Below are 16,919 nucleotides of genomic sequence, written 5' to 3'. Positions count from 1 at the left end.
AGTACACGTCTGTAGTAAATAAGTCAGCACCACATGGAACCAGTCACACTAATGCACAAACATGTAGCTGAAATTTATGGGATTTCCACAGCACCTAAAGTAAAGCTTTGAGATTTGGTAATTTAAAAAAAAAATAAATGTAAAATTACAAACATTAAATGCTCTACAGAAACAATATACTACAGCTTTAGCGAAAAATACAAAGCACTTCCATCTTCTGCAAATACTCACATTTTGCAAGAGCATTACTGTTGAGTCTGTAGGCAGTTAGTGCAAGGCTGACACCTACTGGTCTGGAGTGTGGAGCGGAAGCTTGTGACATATAAGCAACAATCACATTACGTCTAAAAACAAGTAGAAAAAACGGCAACCACACCACCCTGCTTTCTTCTTTTTCTTTCCAAAGCACTTGTGAGGAGCTTGTGCTTCCATGGTGTCTGCCATTGCTAAGCAACGACGAGCTACATGCTGTATGAAAACAAGTAGGTTGCAGAATATAAATGGATTTCCAGCACCAAAAATCCCTTGGACAAGAGAGGAAGAAAAAGAAAAAAGAAAAAACACTATTTGGGTGCAACCCATCCTTCAAGCACAAAGAAAGCTGGTTTTTGTTACATGACCTACGCTTTCTGCTTTCATTACGCTTTCTGTATTCTAAAAAGTGTTGTTTTTTTTTTATAAAAATAGACGGGGTGTACACATGCATGGAACAAAGCGGGCTCAATTATCTATTGTGAGCGAGCTTGTTGCACGCCTCCATTTAAAATAACAAGCTTGAATATCTTTAAATTATTTAAACCAATACGTTTGAGAAAAATAAACGCTCAACGCTATTGAATCAAATATCGCAATAAAAAAAAATATCAAACTGAATCAAAAGTTTTCTCCTGATTAACCAATGTAACCTGAAGCATGCTTTAAAGAAATGTGCTCTAAGAAAATGGTTTACAAACAAAGCTTATTAAAGCATTACCAAGAACTGAAAAAGATTATTCCAACCTATGTTGCGTTGACAAGTGATGCTCTTACATGATAAAATCAGACAGGGACAGGGCAAAGGAATGGCACTGCCAAGCATATCACTGTTAATGGTTACCGTTACAATACAGTGTACCTGAAAATTACACACACATACTCCCACATATAAGAGCATCACTTTTGCTCTGAGGCAAACTCACAGAACAATTTGTGTTCTGACACAAGCAACCTTTCCCCATAAACCGCATCCATGACGTACACCGTTGCCTGCGCAGAGGCTACACGCCTGGGCTGCAGACAGAACACGGTGTGGGGGATGCAGAGCTTGGAGCCTACATGGCTGGAAACACAAATTAACCGAGCGAAATGTCAAAGCACACAGTATTGCTTTGTGACACAGGTCATTAATTCCTATATTATTCGCACCCTTTTACAGCATTAATAACCTGGAAAATATTACCCAAGTTGTTTCGCATCTGAAAAGAAATATGTATTCATATTGGACAAGTAAATAAAAGCAGGGTGGGGAAGCGGGGAAGGGAAAAGCACGGCAATGGAAGGAGGGCGGGGCCTTGACCTCTTACTTATTGACTTCCATGGCATCCAACATGTCTACATATTTTTCGGGTTATTTTGAATATCTGTAAGCATTTGAGACACCTGGACGTGTCTGTTATAATAATGTACATTTTTAAAGATGGTCCCTTGTTTCCTAATAGAAAATTTAAAGACAGCGCTGCAAACTTTCCAGTTTGGGGTTGAAATAATCCCATTTTGTCTTTTTCGTTCATAATTTCTCTAAAAAATATCTCCCATAAAGCTGGAATAATTTTCACATGACCCAAACACTAGTTTTTTCCCTACAACAGTACTTCCCTTTATGATGGGATATATTCTTTTTATATGCAACTGTACTGCATACGGACATGATGGAGAAGAATGATGTGCTTCTAGGACAGCATGGACAAAGTGGTAGCAAGATAAACAGTACTAGCACTGATAAGTGCTCTGAGTGCACAGAGCTCGACACAGTGCATGTACACACCGATTATTTTTTTTATGATTGCTTTTTTTTTTTTTTTTTTAAATAACACCTTATTTCACAGGCTGTGTCGAGGCTGACCCGGAGTTAGCCACTTTACCTCCCAGCACACTCTTTCCCCTTGGGCCAGCGGGGACATTTGTCACACAAGAGTAGCTGTGGAAAAATAAACCTGTTTGTGTGATCAAAAAAACTGCACAAATAAAACTTGTACACTGAGCAAAAAGCTATTTTCCACACAATAGACTGGGGTACATTAGCAAAAGACAGGATACTAGGAAGATTTGTTCTCCAAATCCAGTTTTCAATGTACATTTAAACCACTAATGATGCATTTCCCCAGGTTAACACTCAAGGGGTTTGCTCTCTAGACCAGTTTAAATGGCTTGAGAGATCAGAGATGGTCCACTTTAGTAATGTGCTACAGAGCTAAGGCAACGGCACTGTCCATTTTCCCATACCATTAGACTGAGCAGAGACATACGCTCTTTGTTCCTGCTGGCTCACTTGCAAAACGCTTTAATTAAATGGTGCAGCCGCATGTCACCCGTATTTGAGCCAGAGGACACCTGTGAGGGCCAGAAATGTTGTCTCTCTCTGCCGCTCTCACCCTGGGCTTTAAAGCCTGCCTCTGTCCAGGCTCGGGTTCTTTTATGCACCTCTCATTGCCTCCTACTGCTGCTCCTGGATAACATTTCAAGCAAATTGTTTGAAAAATGCATGCCCAGTGAGCAGTAATGACTTGACAAGGGCCACTTATGTCCGTGTGCAGGATCCATGATAGATTGTGATCAACCAAGCAGCACACATGTGTTGCTTCAGCTTCGGCCCTGTGTTGGCATACTTAAAAGCAGCTGCAAGACACATGGCAGTTTGGAACTTACTGATTTACAGAGTGAAAGATTAAATGGTTTGAGGGGGTTTGACTGGCAGAAGAGGCGATCAGCAGAGCTAAAATTAAAGAGAGGACTCACATTGCTTTACTTCTCATTACAGGCGGTGAGTGTGATTAAAGACAGACAGCTACAAATGTGAAACTTATGATTCAATACAAATGGTGCTGGTACTTTGAATAATGCGTCCAATAGCCAGCATGAAACTTTAACAAGACTAATTTCGCTTATGTAAGCAAGTTCTGTAAATGCATTCGCTTTAAAGGCTTTTTATTTATTTCTCTAATTGCGCATCTTGTCGTTACACATGTAACCCGTTTCTTCTTCCTCTTTCCCAAGAGACATTAGGGTGGCGATAGGCTGATGAGGTCAGTACAGACTCATCTATTCACAGACAGTTTGCAGCTTCTCCTAAGAAACAAGTTAACTGTGTGACAATTTTTTTCCCCAAATGGTTTAGTCCAGAGGAGCAGCAGTTCTAACCCAAGGCCACTTAGAGCACCACTTGTTTTTGACACCTATCCCTACAACCTTATTTATTTGGTCATATGTGATAATATAGGATGCAAATTGACCAGTGGACAATGAGCATCTTACATAAACTGAGCTCGTGCTTTCCCATCACGGACCATACATTTCGTGCTCTCTTAATCTATCAAACACGAATAAGAATGCCAAATAGCAAAATCCCAGGCACGCCCTGAGTATAATGCAAGGTCTTTCGTTCATCTAGTGGGAACATTCTGCCATTTTCCAGTAAAGAACCATGGTCTTCAATCTGGAGGCGCTGATTCTCATCCCAGCCAGTCAATGATTTGCCCTACAGGCCAATCTCAGATGATGCCAAATGAACAAAATCTTCTTTAAATAACAGGTTTCTTACTTCAAGCAACCCATAATAGACACCTGCCTGTGTTCTAAAATTCCCTCCGTGAAAAGTAAAAAAAAAAAAAAAAAAAAAAGTTGAGGAAAGAAACATACTTGATGAAGGCCAACACCAACATTATATACTGCCTGGTCAAAAAAAAAAGGTCACCTTTTTAGAAGGGTTGAATTATTAGGCTGTATTAAGAAAATAAAAATTAATGAAGGAGATCTGAAACCACTGGAAATGGGTTAAGAAACTTTAAACCTAGAGGGTTGGTGCTGAACCACCACCTTTGTGTAAGAAATGTGGTCTGACTTAAGTGATGAATGGAGATCACTTAAACACTAGGTGAAGCGGCTGATAGAAAAAAAAAATCAACAGTAAAAACCATAGATATGTGTAATAGTAAAAGTGGGAGCATTTCCATATGCACACAATGAGAATAAAAAGGCACTGGGCATAAGAGCTGCACTGGAATGGAGACGTGGCAAGTAATGTGGGTGTGTATGTGCATGCCTGTCATATAGTGGAACTTGTTTAAAGGGAGGTAGTAATCAGCACTCAGATCCATTTTTGTGTTTAGTACTCAGCCGAATGTCAGTTTGTTTGCAGTATTCAGCTGTGCATGTACAGTAGTAACTTAATAGGTGTGTGGTACTCAGATAACTGTATGTGAGTACATGCATGTGTAGTACTCACCTGAATGTGTGCAGTTGTATTCTGTTGAAAGCATATGTGCACGTGCGTGTGTGTGCGTGCAGTACCTGGCCAGCAGGGCTCATGAATAACCGCGTTTCTGACAGGCTGATCTTTCACTACGGCAGCAGCGTGACAGCCGTCCCAGGCCTCACACGTAACTGCTTAATGGCTAAACTGGGAGACTGTTACTAATCACTGAGTGAATAATGGAAGTGACATCTGATAAAAGATTTCAATACTGTAGAATATTTATAATAGTTCGCTTAAGTGCTCAGCAGATGAATGGGGTCGCGGGAAGGGGACCAGGTCGACCTAAAGCTGAGGGCACTTCGGCATGAAGGCTGCCCCCTAGGGAGAGCCACAGAAAACTAAGGGCGAGACGCGTATTGGTACGATGTTTAAACATTTATGCTGTGATAACTCGTCACCTCAATAAGATGGGTATAACCCAGAATAATTTATTCACGCCTTGACTGCTGTTCATTTCTATTACAATTACATCATGCATGGTATACAAATAAACCATAGAGTAACGAGACTAGGTTTGAAACGATTCTTTGAGTAACTCAAGTAATTCGATTACAAAAAATGATCAAGGCAAAATCTTCTGCTTCTGAATCTTTTAATTAATTTTAAAAGCTTGCGTTATGTTTTTGCACAATTATTTGTTTGGCGTGACACAGCGTAACACTTCCGGATGCAAGCCGCGAGTAAATGAAGAAGCGTTTACGTCACCCACAAAGCGGAAGGAGGCGCAAACAGTTAGCTGTGTATTGATTTGAGGGGGCTGTCTATTAATACTGGAGATGTCATGGACTGAAAAACTGTCAGCTTCAACTGTGACTCCTCAATTGTAAGACTATACCTTCGAGAGATATACACCATGATTCTTTACCAGAGTGGGCGGATAAACACCTTAGAAACCTGACGTCCACATGGTGGCACGACTGAGAAAACTTTAACACCCAACAATGCTCTTCAAATTATTGTGTGTGCTTAGAATCATAACATGTACAGTAGTATATCGCAGATTTCCCAGTCGGACTTCCTCTACAGGTTTTACAGAGGTATTCTGAAATGTACTACTAACAATCGTTCTCAGAAAGTGAGAGATTAGACGTCTATTTGCTTAGCTCAACGGATATTTTACACTGACTATGCATACACACACACACACACACACACACACACACACATCACTGCTATCAGATTGGCTCCCTTTGGGAACAGATCAATAAGGTCGATTGGGAACAATTTAAACAAGCACTAATCCTGTGCTCCCAGGAGGAGGAGGCCACCCACACAAGCCCGCTCCAATTAATCACACACACACTGAGCTGACACAAACTCATTGATCATCTCAACATAGTCTGGCACGCACGCTGAGTGACAGAAGCCTTTAGAATTTTAGACAAGGTTATAAAGTATATACTAGACTAATCAAAGTTATTCGATTACACATGATCATGGACGTAGAACGTGTTAAACTGCTAATGTGCCAGATTCTCAATATAGTTTGGTCAGAATGAGTTGATTAAAGTTCCATAGCAGCAGCTTGGAGAGAAGGTCCAGCTGCGAGGTTCATGACTGTGCAGAAGTCTTAAGCCACCACTCATCTCTTTATATAAAATGAAATTAAGTTATGTCGATCTAATTATTTTAAATGAGAACAAATGTCTTACTGCGTATTTATTTAACAACCTCAGCAGCAAACTAATTTCCCCTCTGGTCTGTTCCAATCACTCATTCAGCATCACCAGTATACTAATCACTGGCCTGATCATCTGTCATCATCTGCACCCATTTCTCACTGGTTTATGTCTTAAGTTGGTTAGTCTTTATGCTTGAGTAATTCATAAGTCACTGTGTGGCTTAACAAACAAAAATGTTCCTTTTAAACTACTCAGATACAGGCACTGGACTGAAAATGAGAACCAAAAACTTGCCAAAAATGGGAGCCAAAAAAGAAAAAAAAAAACACTTCATAAGCCTGGAGAACTATTCCTCAAGAGAACATCAAAATACAAAAAAATCTGCCTGTTTGGAGGCAAAATATGAAGAAAAAAGAGGGGCTGGTCATAACTTTCGCACAGTACTGTAACTCGGAGGTTTATACTAATGTACTTGTCCTAATATGTTACTGTTTCTACGGCTTACAAGAAATCTTAGAACAGTTTGCAACTGTTGAAATGATAAGAATTTTCATTGAGATATTTATTTTTGAAAGAAGTCCGTGCTCCTGGAAGAAGAGACTTCAGGTCAAAGTGCTCTGCAGTTTTCAGTAATATCAGTTGCATTTTTAAAAGCAGAATCACTATGCCAAATTCACTTTTTAATCTTTTTTAGATCCCTTTTCGATGAGTCACAAGTGTACATGTACAAAAAAAAAAGAAAGGGGCTGTAATTCCTTGCTTTTTCCATTTTTTCGTCCTGAGCTTAAAACAAGCACATTATATTTTTACTCCTATTGTGTCACTGTGACTTCATATATGAAGTGGTTTTAAAAAGTTTCGAGAATAATTTTGTAATATCAGATGGCAGCAGTAGGCTGCACACACTGGCACAGGGAGCACTGACCTTCATAAGTCAGTGTGCGAAAGTCATTGTGCTGTGTACACCGGGAGCTGTGCAACTGGTGCTAACCTGACCACATGATTTCATTAGGGGCAGAAAGTTAAAACAAAAAGCGAAATTGAAATTCAGCGTGAAACTGTGCAAATCTGTCTGACATGTTTGATATGATACGGCAGGTTCATGGAAGAACATCACTGGAAGACGACAAGGGATTGAGGAAGACCTTTAACGAACTCATGCACCAAAAAATGTCGAAACATCGGAGAACAAGCATTGAGAATTCGTCTCCAGGGGCCAGTCCACCAGTAGAGAATTCTAGAGTTAGGTCTCTGAGGGAGGACATACTGTGGAAGCGATCAGATCCCTAGCGAGCTAATCTCAAAACTTTTTAATACCAAAGAAAATCCCCTCCCCTCCGCTCTAGTGGGCGGGGCTTAGTAATTGGTTGTTTACTTAGACACTAAGTAAGGAGGAGTAAAGAAAGTTGGAGATATGATATACTTGTTATCTGAGGTGAATTTCTCATGAGAGGTAACAGACACACTTTGTGAGAGCTCTGAGACCTGTGTTAACTTGTTAAAGAAATACTGCAGGTGGGAAGACGGTAAGGACAGGCAAATCTACAGCCAAGTGCACAGGTCTACACTGGAAAAAGGCTAAAACGCCTTGAGCGAAGCCTAAAAATATCAATATATATAGTTAGCTACTTTTTTAACCCCTAATGTACACCAGCATATAAATCCTGTTACCACACGTAGGGCTGAAAAATTTAGTCGAATAAAATCTGGGTTACACAGTCACCCCTGTGTACTAGTGCTCACAGTGAACAGCTGTTATTTATCATCACTTATTATTAACACTTTTTAAAACAGCATTAAGTTCAACCCAATCCAGATGTACAGTCAAATTGAGGACACCTGCAGAACGAGGGCCAGATGTGATATATGTGTGTGTTTGTGTATGTGTGTGTGTGTGTGTGTGTGTGTGCCGAAAGTGCCCTGAATGATGGAAGTGAAGCAAAAACCCACTAAGAGAAGCAGATTCAAAGAGAAACGAGTGAGTGCCAGAGGATGATGTTACCTTCCGCTGCACCGGAGAAGACATCAGCTTTGAAATTGCTGGTGCTCTTCTTCCGGCGGTGTTTCTTGCGGTTGGCGTGTGGCGATGGAGGAGGGTCCATTTTAGGACTGGTAGTGCTGGATATACTGGGACTGGAGCAAACCGAGTCTCCCAGACCAGTATCTACAGCAGAGAAAGAGACAGAGAGAGACAGATAGATAGAGAGAGAGAGAGAGGGAGAGAGAGAGAGAAACCCAGAAAGACACCAGAAGAGAAAAACGTCAGTGGTCAGATCTTACAAGCCCCATACATCCATAGAATTAGCCCCGAAGCCAGTGATGTGCTCTAGGTGCACAAGAAGCAGCGGTAACATCAGGCCTGATGGCGCTGGCATTTCCCAGCACCGTTTACTTATCACGTGCAGCTGACAGCTGTGACTAGAGGCAGAATAAAATAACATTCGGATCACATCAATATCCGGCTGGGTGAGTGGGGCAGGCTGGCACTGAGCACGCTCACGGAGCCCCCAAGGACGCTCATAACTTATTTTACAACCGCTTAGTCTCTGCTCGAGTGGAAAACATGACAACTTATCTCTACTGACAGGATGCCGTCCTCGCTGAGTGTTTAACGACCTCAGCCTCTTGGGCTGAGCGCAGACGCACGTCGCCTGTATGTCATTTTGCGGTGTTTTATTGTCACCATGCACTCTGACTTGCTCTATTGTATGAAAAAACATGCAGTATTTGGTCGGCGTGGTTGCACAGGGTTGGGGGAGGGGGTGATGAGGGTGAATTAAAGGAAATTGGACATCTGACTTCCTCTCTTCTTCTCTCAGGCTGTTCCTAAGGCTCAGAATTTAGATTTTTTTTTAAATCAAAAACACCTGTTAAACACACACACACACACACACACACACACACACACACACACACACACACACACACACACACACAAAGCCACTTTCAGATGCCTGATGAGGCAGCCAAAGTGATGTCTTCCTGTTGGTTAACTCAAACACATACACAGGGGAAACTGGAGGCTTTTGGAGTTAACCACTTCCTGCTATCCCACTGATGTCTCTTAAAACAGAGAGAGCACAAGAAACAGACTGACAGACAAACAGTAGGAGAATGATTGAGAGAGACAGAGATAAAAATTGCAACAGAGAAAAAAAATATGAGAGACGAAAAGAAAAATGTCAAGAGAGACAAAAATAGAGAGAGGAACAGAGACAGCAGGAGAAAACTGTGTAGAGAGACAGAGAATGGTAGAAGTTCAGACAGACCCAACGGACTGACAGAGAGAATGATTTAGAGAGACAGTGAGCTGGAGAAATGAACAGAAAGAGAAGGCTGAAGGGACAGACGAAGGGACAGAAAGAAACAAACAGGACGAGTTATACGACGTGAGACAGAGAGAGAAAAACAGAAGACAGAAGACTCTTGTCGGAAAAACAACAGGAGACGATTAAAGCCGAGTGGCTGGACTGAAAATAAAGGCATGGCTCAACAGGAGAAACCTCGTTGCCATGTCTTTGCCCTACAGCACAAATCTCTAACCCTTGACCTCTGACCCTCCAATCACCCACGTGCAACCAAGAATCAAAGAGACACCCTCATTACATTACTCCTGCCATAATTAAAGCAGAGAGGGGGCAATGAGAGCCACAGGCTGAGGGTCAGACACATTATGTTGGTGCGGGAGAAGGTGCTCTGGGGCAAACTGGCACAAACGGCAAGAAACGACAAGGAGCATCAAAACCGCATTCACCCACATCAGGTCCTCCTGCCACCCAGAATAGCTAGTTAAATGCTAGTAAAACGAGGGACAATGTTTAACCTTTAAGCAGAGCGTTTAGCGTTTTGACTTCACACTGACGCATAGGTCAGATAAGAAATGAAGGTGAGGCCGAGAGCTTAGGAAATGATGACTCTCGTGCTGTCTCTGCTCCTGCTGAGACTCACCCCACTGGGGGACTGCGGCCACTTAGCAGCTCTGTGAGCCACAGTGCACAAGACCCGCAGCTAATTACTTTATCTACCCTCCCTCCCTCCATCCCGTTTTCAAGCAGAAGATAGAAAGTGAGAGAGCGGATCTCGCTGCTGTCACAAATGGCTACAGTACAAATGGCTGTCAGCTCAGATCCTGTGCGACAGGAGCCAAGCACATCATTAGACCAACAGAATGGCTCCTTATGAAACACACACACACACACACACACACACACACACACACACACACACACACACAATTCAGCAGCTCACTTACATTGGAGTGAGTGCAGGTCAGACTCTAAAAAGACCAGAGCTTACAGAAAGTGCACACATCAATCATGTCTTATAGACTTAATGATTTAGTGAATGAACCAATGCACATAATGGGCTAAAGAACAGGAGACAGTGCTCAGGTGAGACATCTAGCGCTATGGCAGGAAGACATGGGGGAATTATAAAGCCTATGTACATAGTAATGATCAGATTATTCAAAAAATTAATAAATACATAACAGCCTTTGATTGGATAATTACTGTCATCATCTGGCAACAACTTTTTTTTAACCCTCACTGATGCAGTTAGTAGCTTCTCATTTCTTAAACAACCATGTGTCCACTTGTTAGTGGAGCTAATCAGGACCCCTTATATTTAACAGGGAGCATAAAGTTTGAAATAAGATTTGGAGCAACTGAAAAAAAGTGATGTTGACTAAAGAGTCCTGACTGAGTCCATCACAGAGTGCACCAGGGTAAGAAGGGAAAGTGCATGAAGTGATACACCCATCATCCATAGTGGCCACTGTATAAGCCTCTGTGTCGCTTTAATTAGTCAAGTCTAGGCTCAGCAATGTTATGTGGCATTAAAGTGACGACCTGAATGTATTTTATGTCTTGAATAAATTTATTTTTTTCCCTGATAGTACAGGTATATTCATGGACAATTCCAGGCTTTAACAGGCTTAAATTGTAAGAGAGTGGTTGAGGAATAATTTTTACACATGAATCAAACACCACAGAGTCTTGATCTTAAACCCCAGTTAAAGTCTTGAGGATGTACTGGAGTCAGTTGAGTCTTTCTTACAAAACCTCCTTCAAAAATTATTGGAAATTATCGTTGTGACAATAACATCGTTGTTAAAACAGTGATATGAGCAATTCAACCAAAGCCAATAAGTTTCATTGTTCAAAATTTTTTTTTAGTACATTGAAAACGTTAAACAGAAATAAATGAGGAAAAGGCTCATCGTCTATCAAAATAGAAAGCGCTCACACAAGCAGTATACTGAGCAATCTGCACCTATCTACAAATAATTTGCACACATTTCATTTTTAGTTATGTGACTTAAAAATGGACTCATTACCAATGCACTACTTTATCACCATTCAAATTATAACAAATGTAGCATTGATAAAACATGCACTTAAAAGTTCTTGAGTTAAAAAACAGCAGCTCTACCTCCATGTTACTGGGAAACACACAATAAGCGCTCAAGTCAAAATTCTTTGTTAACGAAAGTGTAAAACATTTACAGAAGACTTCAAGTTCAGTACAGAGATGAGACTCTTAGCCAGAGTTCTGAGAGTAGAAGGGTGCAAATGCTTAACGTTAGTCGATCCTGACGATCCAGACTGAGGTGGCTAGGAGCCCAGATGCAGTCGCTCCTGTTTTTTTGAGAGAAACGCCTGATCCTTGAAAATAGATGCATAACTTATCAACAATTTGCAGAACTGACATATCTGTCTGTGTGAACTATATACACAATCATTTAGAAACACTGCTTGCATGCTACAGGAATTCAACTGGGAGTTTTTACCACATCCTTCATGTAGTTCTGACCCTAATTCAAGGCATTTTTACAAGTTTAGTCCATTAAAGGAGTTCCTGGGAGGCCAGAGAATTATATACAAAATGATATACACTCTCAGAAATGTGTTCTGTTTGTTGTCACCATGCACTCACATGCGGTTTGACTTGAACGCTCCTCGTAATTAAACAACTAATTTAGCCAGTGGAGGATATGTTCTTATAATGTTTTGGATTACTTATGTAAATGCATTTAGAAAAAAATGAGTGTTCATTTTTGCACAGATGTCAATCACACACTGCTGGGGTGGGAATCACTAGAAACCTGTTAAGCCTTTTAATGGCTATTTCAGCCTGCAGGCAACAGCAGGGCTAAATATGCATACACACATGCATAATTTTAGACTTGTCAAAAAAAAAAAAAAAAAAAACTTTAAACAAGTCATGAATCCAGGGCGCACATAGACATCTCTCGGACTGCTGACTAGCTAAAGTAGAAGACACTGAGGACAGAAGCAGTCCCTCCATCAGTGTCGGAGACTCCTGAATGAATGTGCCATTGATAATGTGGCGCTGTCAGGGCCCATTACTCTGATAAACAGTTAAAGCGGCATTAGGGCTTGACATCACAATCAATAAGAGACATATGAGAGTACTAGCTCTGTGTGTGTGTGTGTGTGTGTGTGTGTGTGTGCGTGTGTGGTGGGCTTCATACCGAGTGCTAACTGATCACTGATGCTACAGAGAGCTGCATATGCTGATTCAAGGCTTGAGGCATTAAGTAACATCAGTAACATTATGATTTAATTCTATATTATTTATTTCAGATTGTTCTCAAAAAAACACATTAATGTAGAATCTGAGAATGTAGCTTAAGGACGATCCTATAAGTTTTACGTGAATAATAACCCATTAATCAATTCAGCTGTGTGAGACATTTTGAACCTCTTAAGACCTGAACTGTTTTTTTTTCTGCATGTATTTGATAGGATTGAAATTAAAAGATTGTATATTTTTATGAACATGAACATGATATCTGACAATTTGATTGCAAAATCTGAAAAAAAACAAAAAAAAAAAACAATAATGTATAATTCATGTTTCAGGGCAACGAGAGACACCCACGTACAAATGTCTCATTAAACTGCTGGACTGACTGGAAACCTCAGTTGATTAAGCACCTTGTATGTGACTCTTGGCAATGCCAGGAATATTTACTGCTAATGATATTTAATGTTGCCAAAATATTTGCTTTTTAATGGGCCAGAACAGTTTGACATACACAGCAGGTGTGAAGCAGCTCATGCTATAATGTGTGTGTGTGCACGTGTTCCAATTATTATATATGTATTGTTTTTCAGGCAACTAATCAGCTAATAAAACTAACAACCTGGACACAAAATCAGCATGCTCCAGGCAGCTAGGCCACTTATCCCTCCACCCCTGACCTGTGCTATAGACACGGACAGACCTGATTCAGGTGTAAAGAGTGGGTCAATTACTCCAGAAGTCATATTTCTCCAGAACATACGCTGATTTTATTAAATACCGAACAGAAATAAGGAGCTTGGCGTACCTGTGCTGACCCCTGAGTTGGCGATGACTGTGGCTTCACTCCACTGGTCTGCGCTGGACACCGAGTACGAGCGCTGATGCATGCCATCCGGCCGGCTGTTAAAGGATACCAGACTGATCCCGCTTGCCATCTGAGACGCTGATGAGCTACTGCTCACAGAGCCTAGAAACAGAGAGGAGAAAGTAACCAAAGACGGAAGAAAATGTAAAATCCTGGAATAAATTCTACTGCCTTGAGAACATCAGAATACAGTAAATGGACCACTAATGACTGAGGGGCCGCCAATCATACGGACATCTTTTTTAATAGCACACACATACACGCATCATTATACTTTTATCTATTGAAATTTAAACCAGATTTAAGTATTTATTAATTAATTTTCTATATTTCTTTACAGAAGCCTGGATTCTGTTACAGAAGACTTTAGGCGTGAGGCAGGGGAGAACCTGGACATGGTGCCAATCCATCGCAGCACACACACACACACGCTTTGTGCAATTTGCAATTTGGAAAGGCCAATTAAGGTACTGATGTGATTATCTCTATCATACATTATATTAATCTGGGCCTATATAAGAATAAATACTGGGATATGTTTTAACCAGGGTAAAACACAGATATGATACAGGCACTTTGGATTTTTTAAGGCTGTTTATTTACAGCAAACCATTTCAAAGAGCGATACGATGGCATTCTGAGTGCCGAGGTACTCCAGTGTATACACTAAGTATTCCTCTAAACAAACAAGTATATTTTTGGAGCAGAGCAGAGGTACAGCCACAGGCCTGCTACAAAACCCGCATTCAATGAAATGTCACAACTCAATTTAATCCCCTTTGATGCCGATAAATCGGACCCGGGCACGTTCAGAGAAATGGCAAGCCCCGACCAGACTATTGGTTGATAAACTCTCTCTCTCTCTCTCACACACACAAAAACAGACAGACAGAGAGACGGACACACACACAGACTTAGCTGTTTAGCCTGTACCACAAAAGCACACCCAGAAAGAGATATTAGACATAAGAGGTGCTTCTCATCGCTCTGCCGACCCAGGCTCAAAGTCTGATCCTTGACATACAAAAGCTTTTATTACTGTATGACTGAGTGAATTATCCTTCTTCTGCCCCCCCCTTTTCTTGTTCTCTCTCTCTCTCTCTCTCTCTCTCTCTCTTTCTCTCTCTCATTAGTGCTCATTTCAGAGCTGGCTGACTGGAGACTCAGTGCTGATTACATTAATATTCATGACAATAATTAGTACATGTATTATGGGTCACTGAATATTCATGCTATTAGTTTGGTCCTCCTGGAGCTGTGTGTGTGTGTGTGTGTGTGTGTGTGTATATATGTATATATATATATATATATATATATGTGTGTGTGTGTATATACGCTCAAACTTAGGGTATTTTATAATCCTTTGGGGAGGAGGTTAAAAGATGTTCAGGTTTGGCACAAACAGTCTAAATGGAAAATAGCTCAATAGTCTGACACTGTTTAATAAATATTCTGGCTTTTGCTTACTTTAGTCTAATACACACTACAGAAGTATGTTCAATAAAAAAAGAAAACATCTTAGAATCATAGAAGAAATTTTTACACTGATTTCATACTAATGTTGAACAAAATTTTTCTGAAATAAGTGTTAATTGTTTTACTTGTACTGTCTATAATAAAAAGACAAAAATACATATATTTAAAACTATAATAATAATAATAATAGTTAAATAGGTTTTGAATTTTATAAAACACAATGTGTCACAATACACTTCAATAATATTAATCAGGATTAATATTAATAAAACGATGCATTTTTTTAATTCAGAACGATTAAAAAATGATAACCAAATCAAATAAAGCCATATTTTTCTTTTAGTTAATAGACTGCATATGGTGGCTGCATCACAAATAAAGTAAATATGGCACATTCAAATTGATAATAAACAAATAATAAGGTCTCCGTGTCACTTCCTTTGCTTATAAAACACATTAACGTACCACCACCATACACTCTGTTCAGCATGAAATTGAAATCTAACCTTTTTTTTATTTATTATTAGTATTTTTAATTGAACTGTACATGTTACCTGGAGCCTGCGCGAGCTGCAAGTTGCTCATGTCCTTGGCAAGGCCGTTAGTCTTGGGGCCGGAAGCTGCGCAGGTGGAGATGGCCCTCGGGGGTCTTTTCCCTGGGACCTTGACTGTAGTGCGCAGCAGGTCGATCTCTTTCCCATGTACGTTCTGCATGTAGTCCTGGAGCAAAACAGACAAATATAAAAACTTAAAAACATACAATGGCAACCCACTGCAGGATAAACAAAATGGATGTAGTGTCCTTATAAGTGACTCTTTATATATTGGGGGGCGGTGATGTGTCAAAAAATATTAAGACACTTCAAGACATTTGTACAAGACCATATTAACAGACTTACAGACAAAAATAGGCTTACTGTGGTCAAAACGTGAAAATGGTGTTATACTTTTAGCTATGCATGAATAATAGTTTTAAATAATATGTATAAAATATTAATTATTTAGCAGGAAAAACAGAAAGGAAAATTAATTTGCATAACTTTAAACCTTAGCATTATTTTTTATTGCTTTGAACCAATATGTTGGGGGGGGGGGGGGGGAAGACCTTAAAATTCATTGTCAGTCAAGTATATTTAAGCACTAGACACACAAGAGAGTGCTGTTGTGCTGATGCGGTCTTGTGTACAAGGTGGTAAAGATATCACATTATCGTAGGTTCATTATATTAGGTTTTTTTTTTCCTAATGACCTCAAGTGTGATGCTGCTTTTATACAACACTTCCACAAACACTATTTATTATAAACCGGTTATGATTTGTTTGTTTATTTAACCAGCTATTATGCTCTACCAACACATATCCGTCCCCGACTGGCAAAACTAATTAACCGCGACTTGCTGAGCTGGCGTCTGACAGTTGATGTAAAAGAAAGTAGATTTCGGCACAAAAAAGGTGAACAAAATAAGCCATGAAGGTGGTGGACAGTCCTGAGAAGCTGAAGAGATTTACTTTATATTTCCACTTTTTCTGCTTTAGATTATAAACTAACGTCTGGAATCCGGTGTTGAACCTTAAATATGGAAACCTAGTGCACACCAAAGCACCCCCTTTGATCGGGGATAAAGAGAGATTTGAGATTCAGCCTAGTGTTAGATGCTAGTGAGCTTACGGTACCCATGAACAGAACATCACAGTTAGTTCAGAGGTGATGATAATAGTGGACAAAGTGAGATAAAGACAATCATCATGCTACTAGGGTATGATTATATACACACATAGTGTGCATTTAAAGTTCTCACTATAAATATGATGCATTACATATTATAATCTTTAGGCTTGCTTAAAAAGTTTATTGTTATTGTAAAACACTTAAGTTTAACGCTGTATAACATTTT

General features: G+C 40.1%; 1 protein-coding gene across 5 annotated transcripts in view; it reads right to left on the bottom strand.

The window, feature by feature from the left end:
• Window positions 1-16,919, bottom strand: part of agap1 (ArfGAP with GTPase domain, ankyrin repeat and PH domain 1) — a 147,383-nt gene that overhangs the window by 19,760 nt on the left and 110,704 nt on the right. For all 5 annotated transcript variants that reach the window (XM_053498464.1, XM_053498465.1, XM_053498466.1 and 2 more), the window contains 3 exons: window positions 15,580-15,745; window positions 13,490-13,651; window positions 8,135-8,296 (listed from right to left, as the gene is read on the bottom strand). In XM_053498464.1, coding sequence (XP_053354439.1) covers window positions 8,135-8,296; window positions 13,490-13,651; window positions 15,580-15,745 — 490 coding nt within the window. The remainder of the gene's footprint in view (window positions 1-8,134; window positions 8,297-13,489; window positions 13,652-15,579; window positions 15,746-16,919) is intronic.

This window comes from Clarias gariepinus, chromosome 6 (genome assembly GCF_024256425.1).
Source record: "Clarias gariepinus isolate MV-2021 ecotype Netherlands chromosome 6, CGAR_prim_01v2, whole genome shotgun sequence".
In the NCBI taxonomy this organism is placed as follows: Eukaryota; Metazoa; Chordata; class Actinopteri; order Siluriformes; family Clariidae; genus Clarias; species Clarias gariepinus.
Note: the sequence above shows the minus strand (reverse complement) of the source record. Positions and strands in the feature narration are given on the sequence as shown.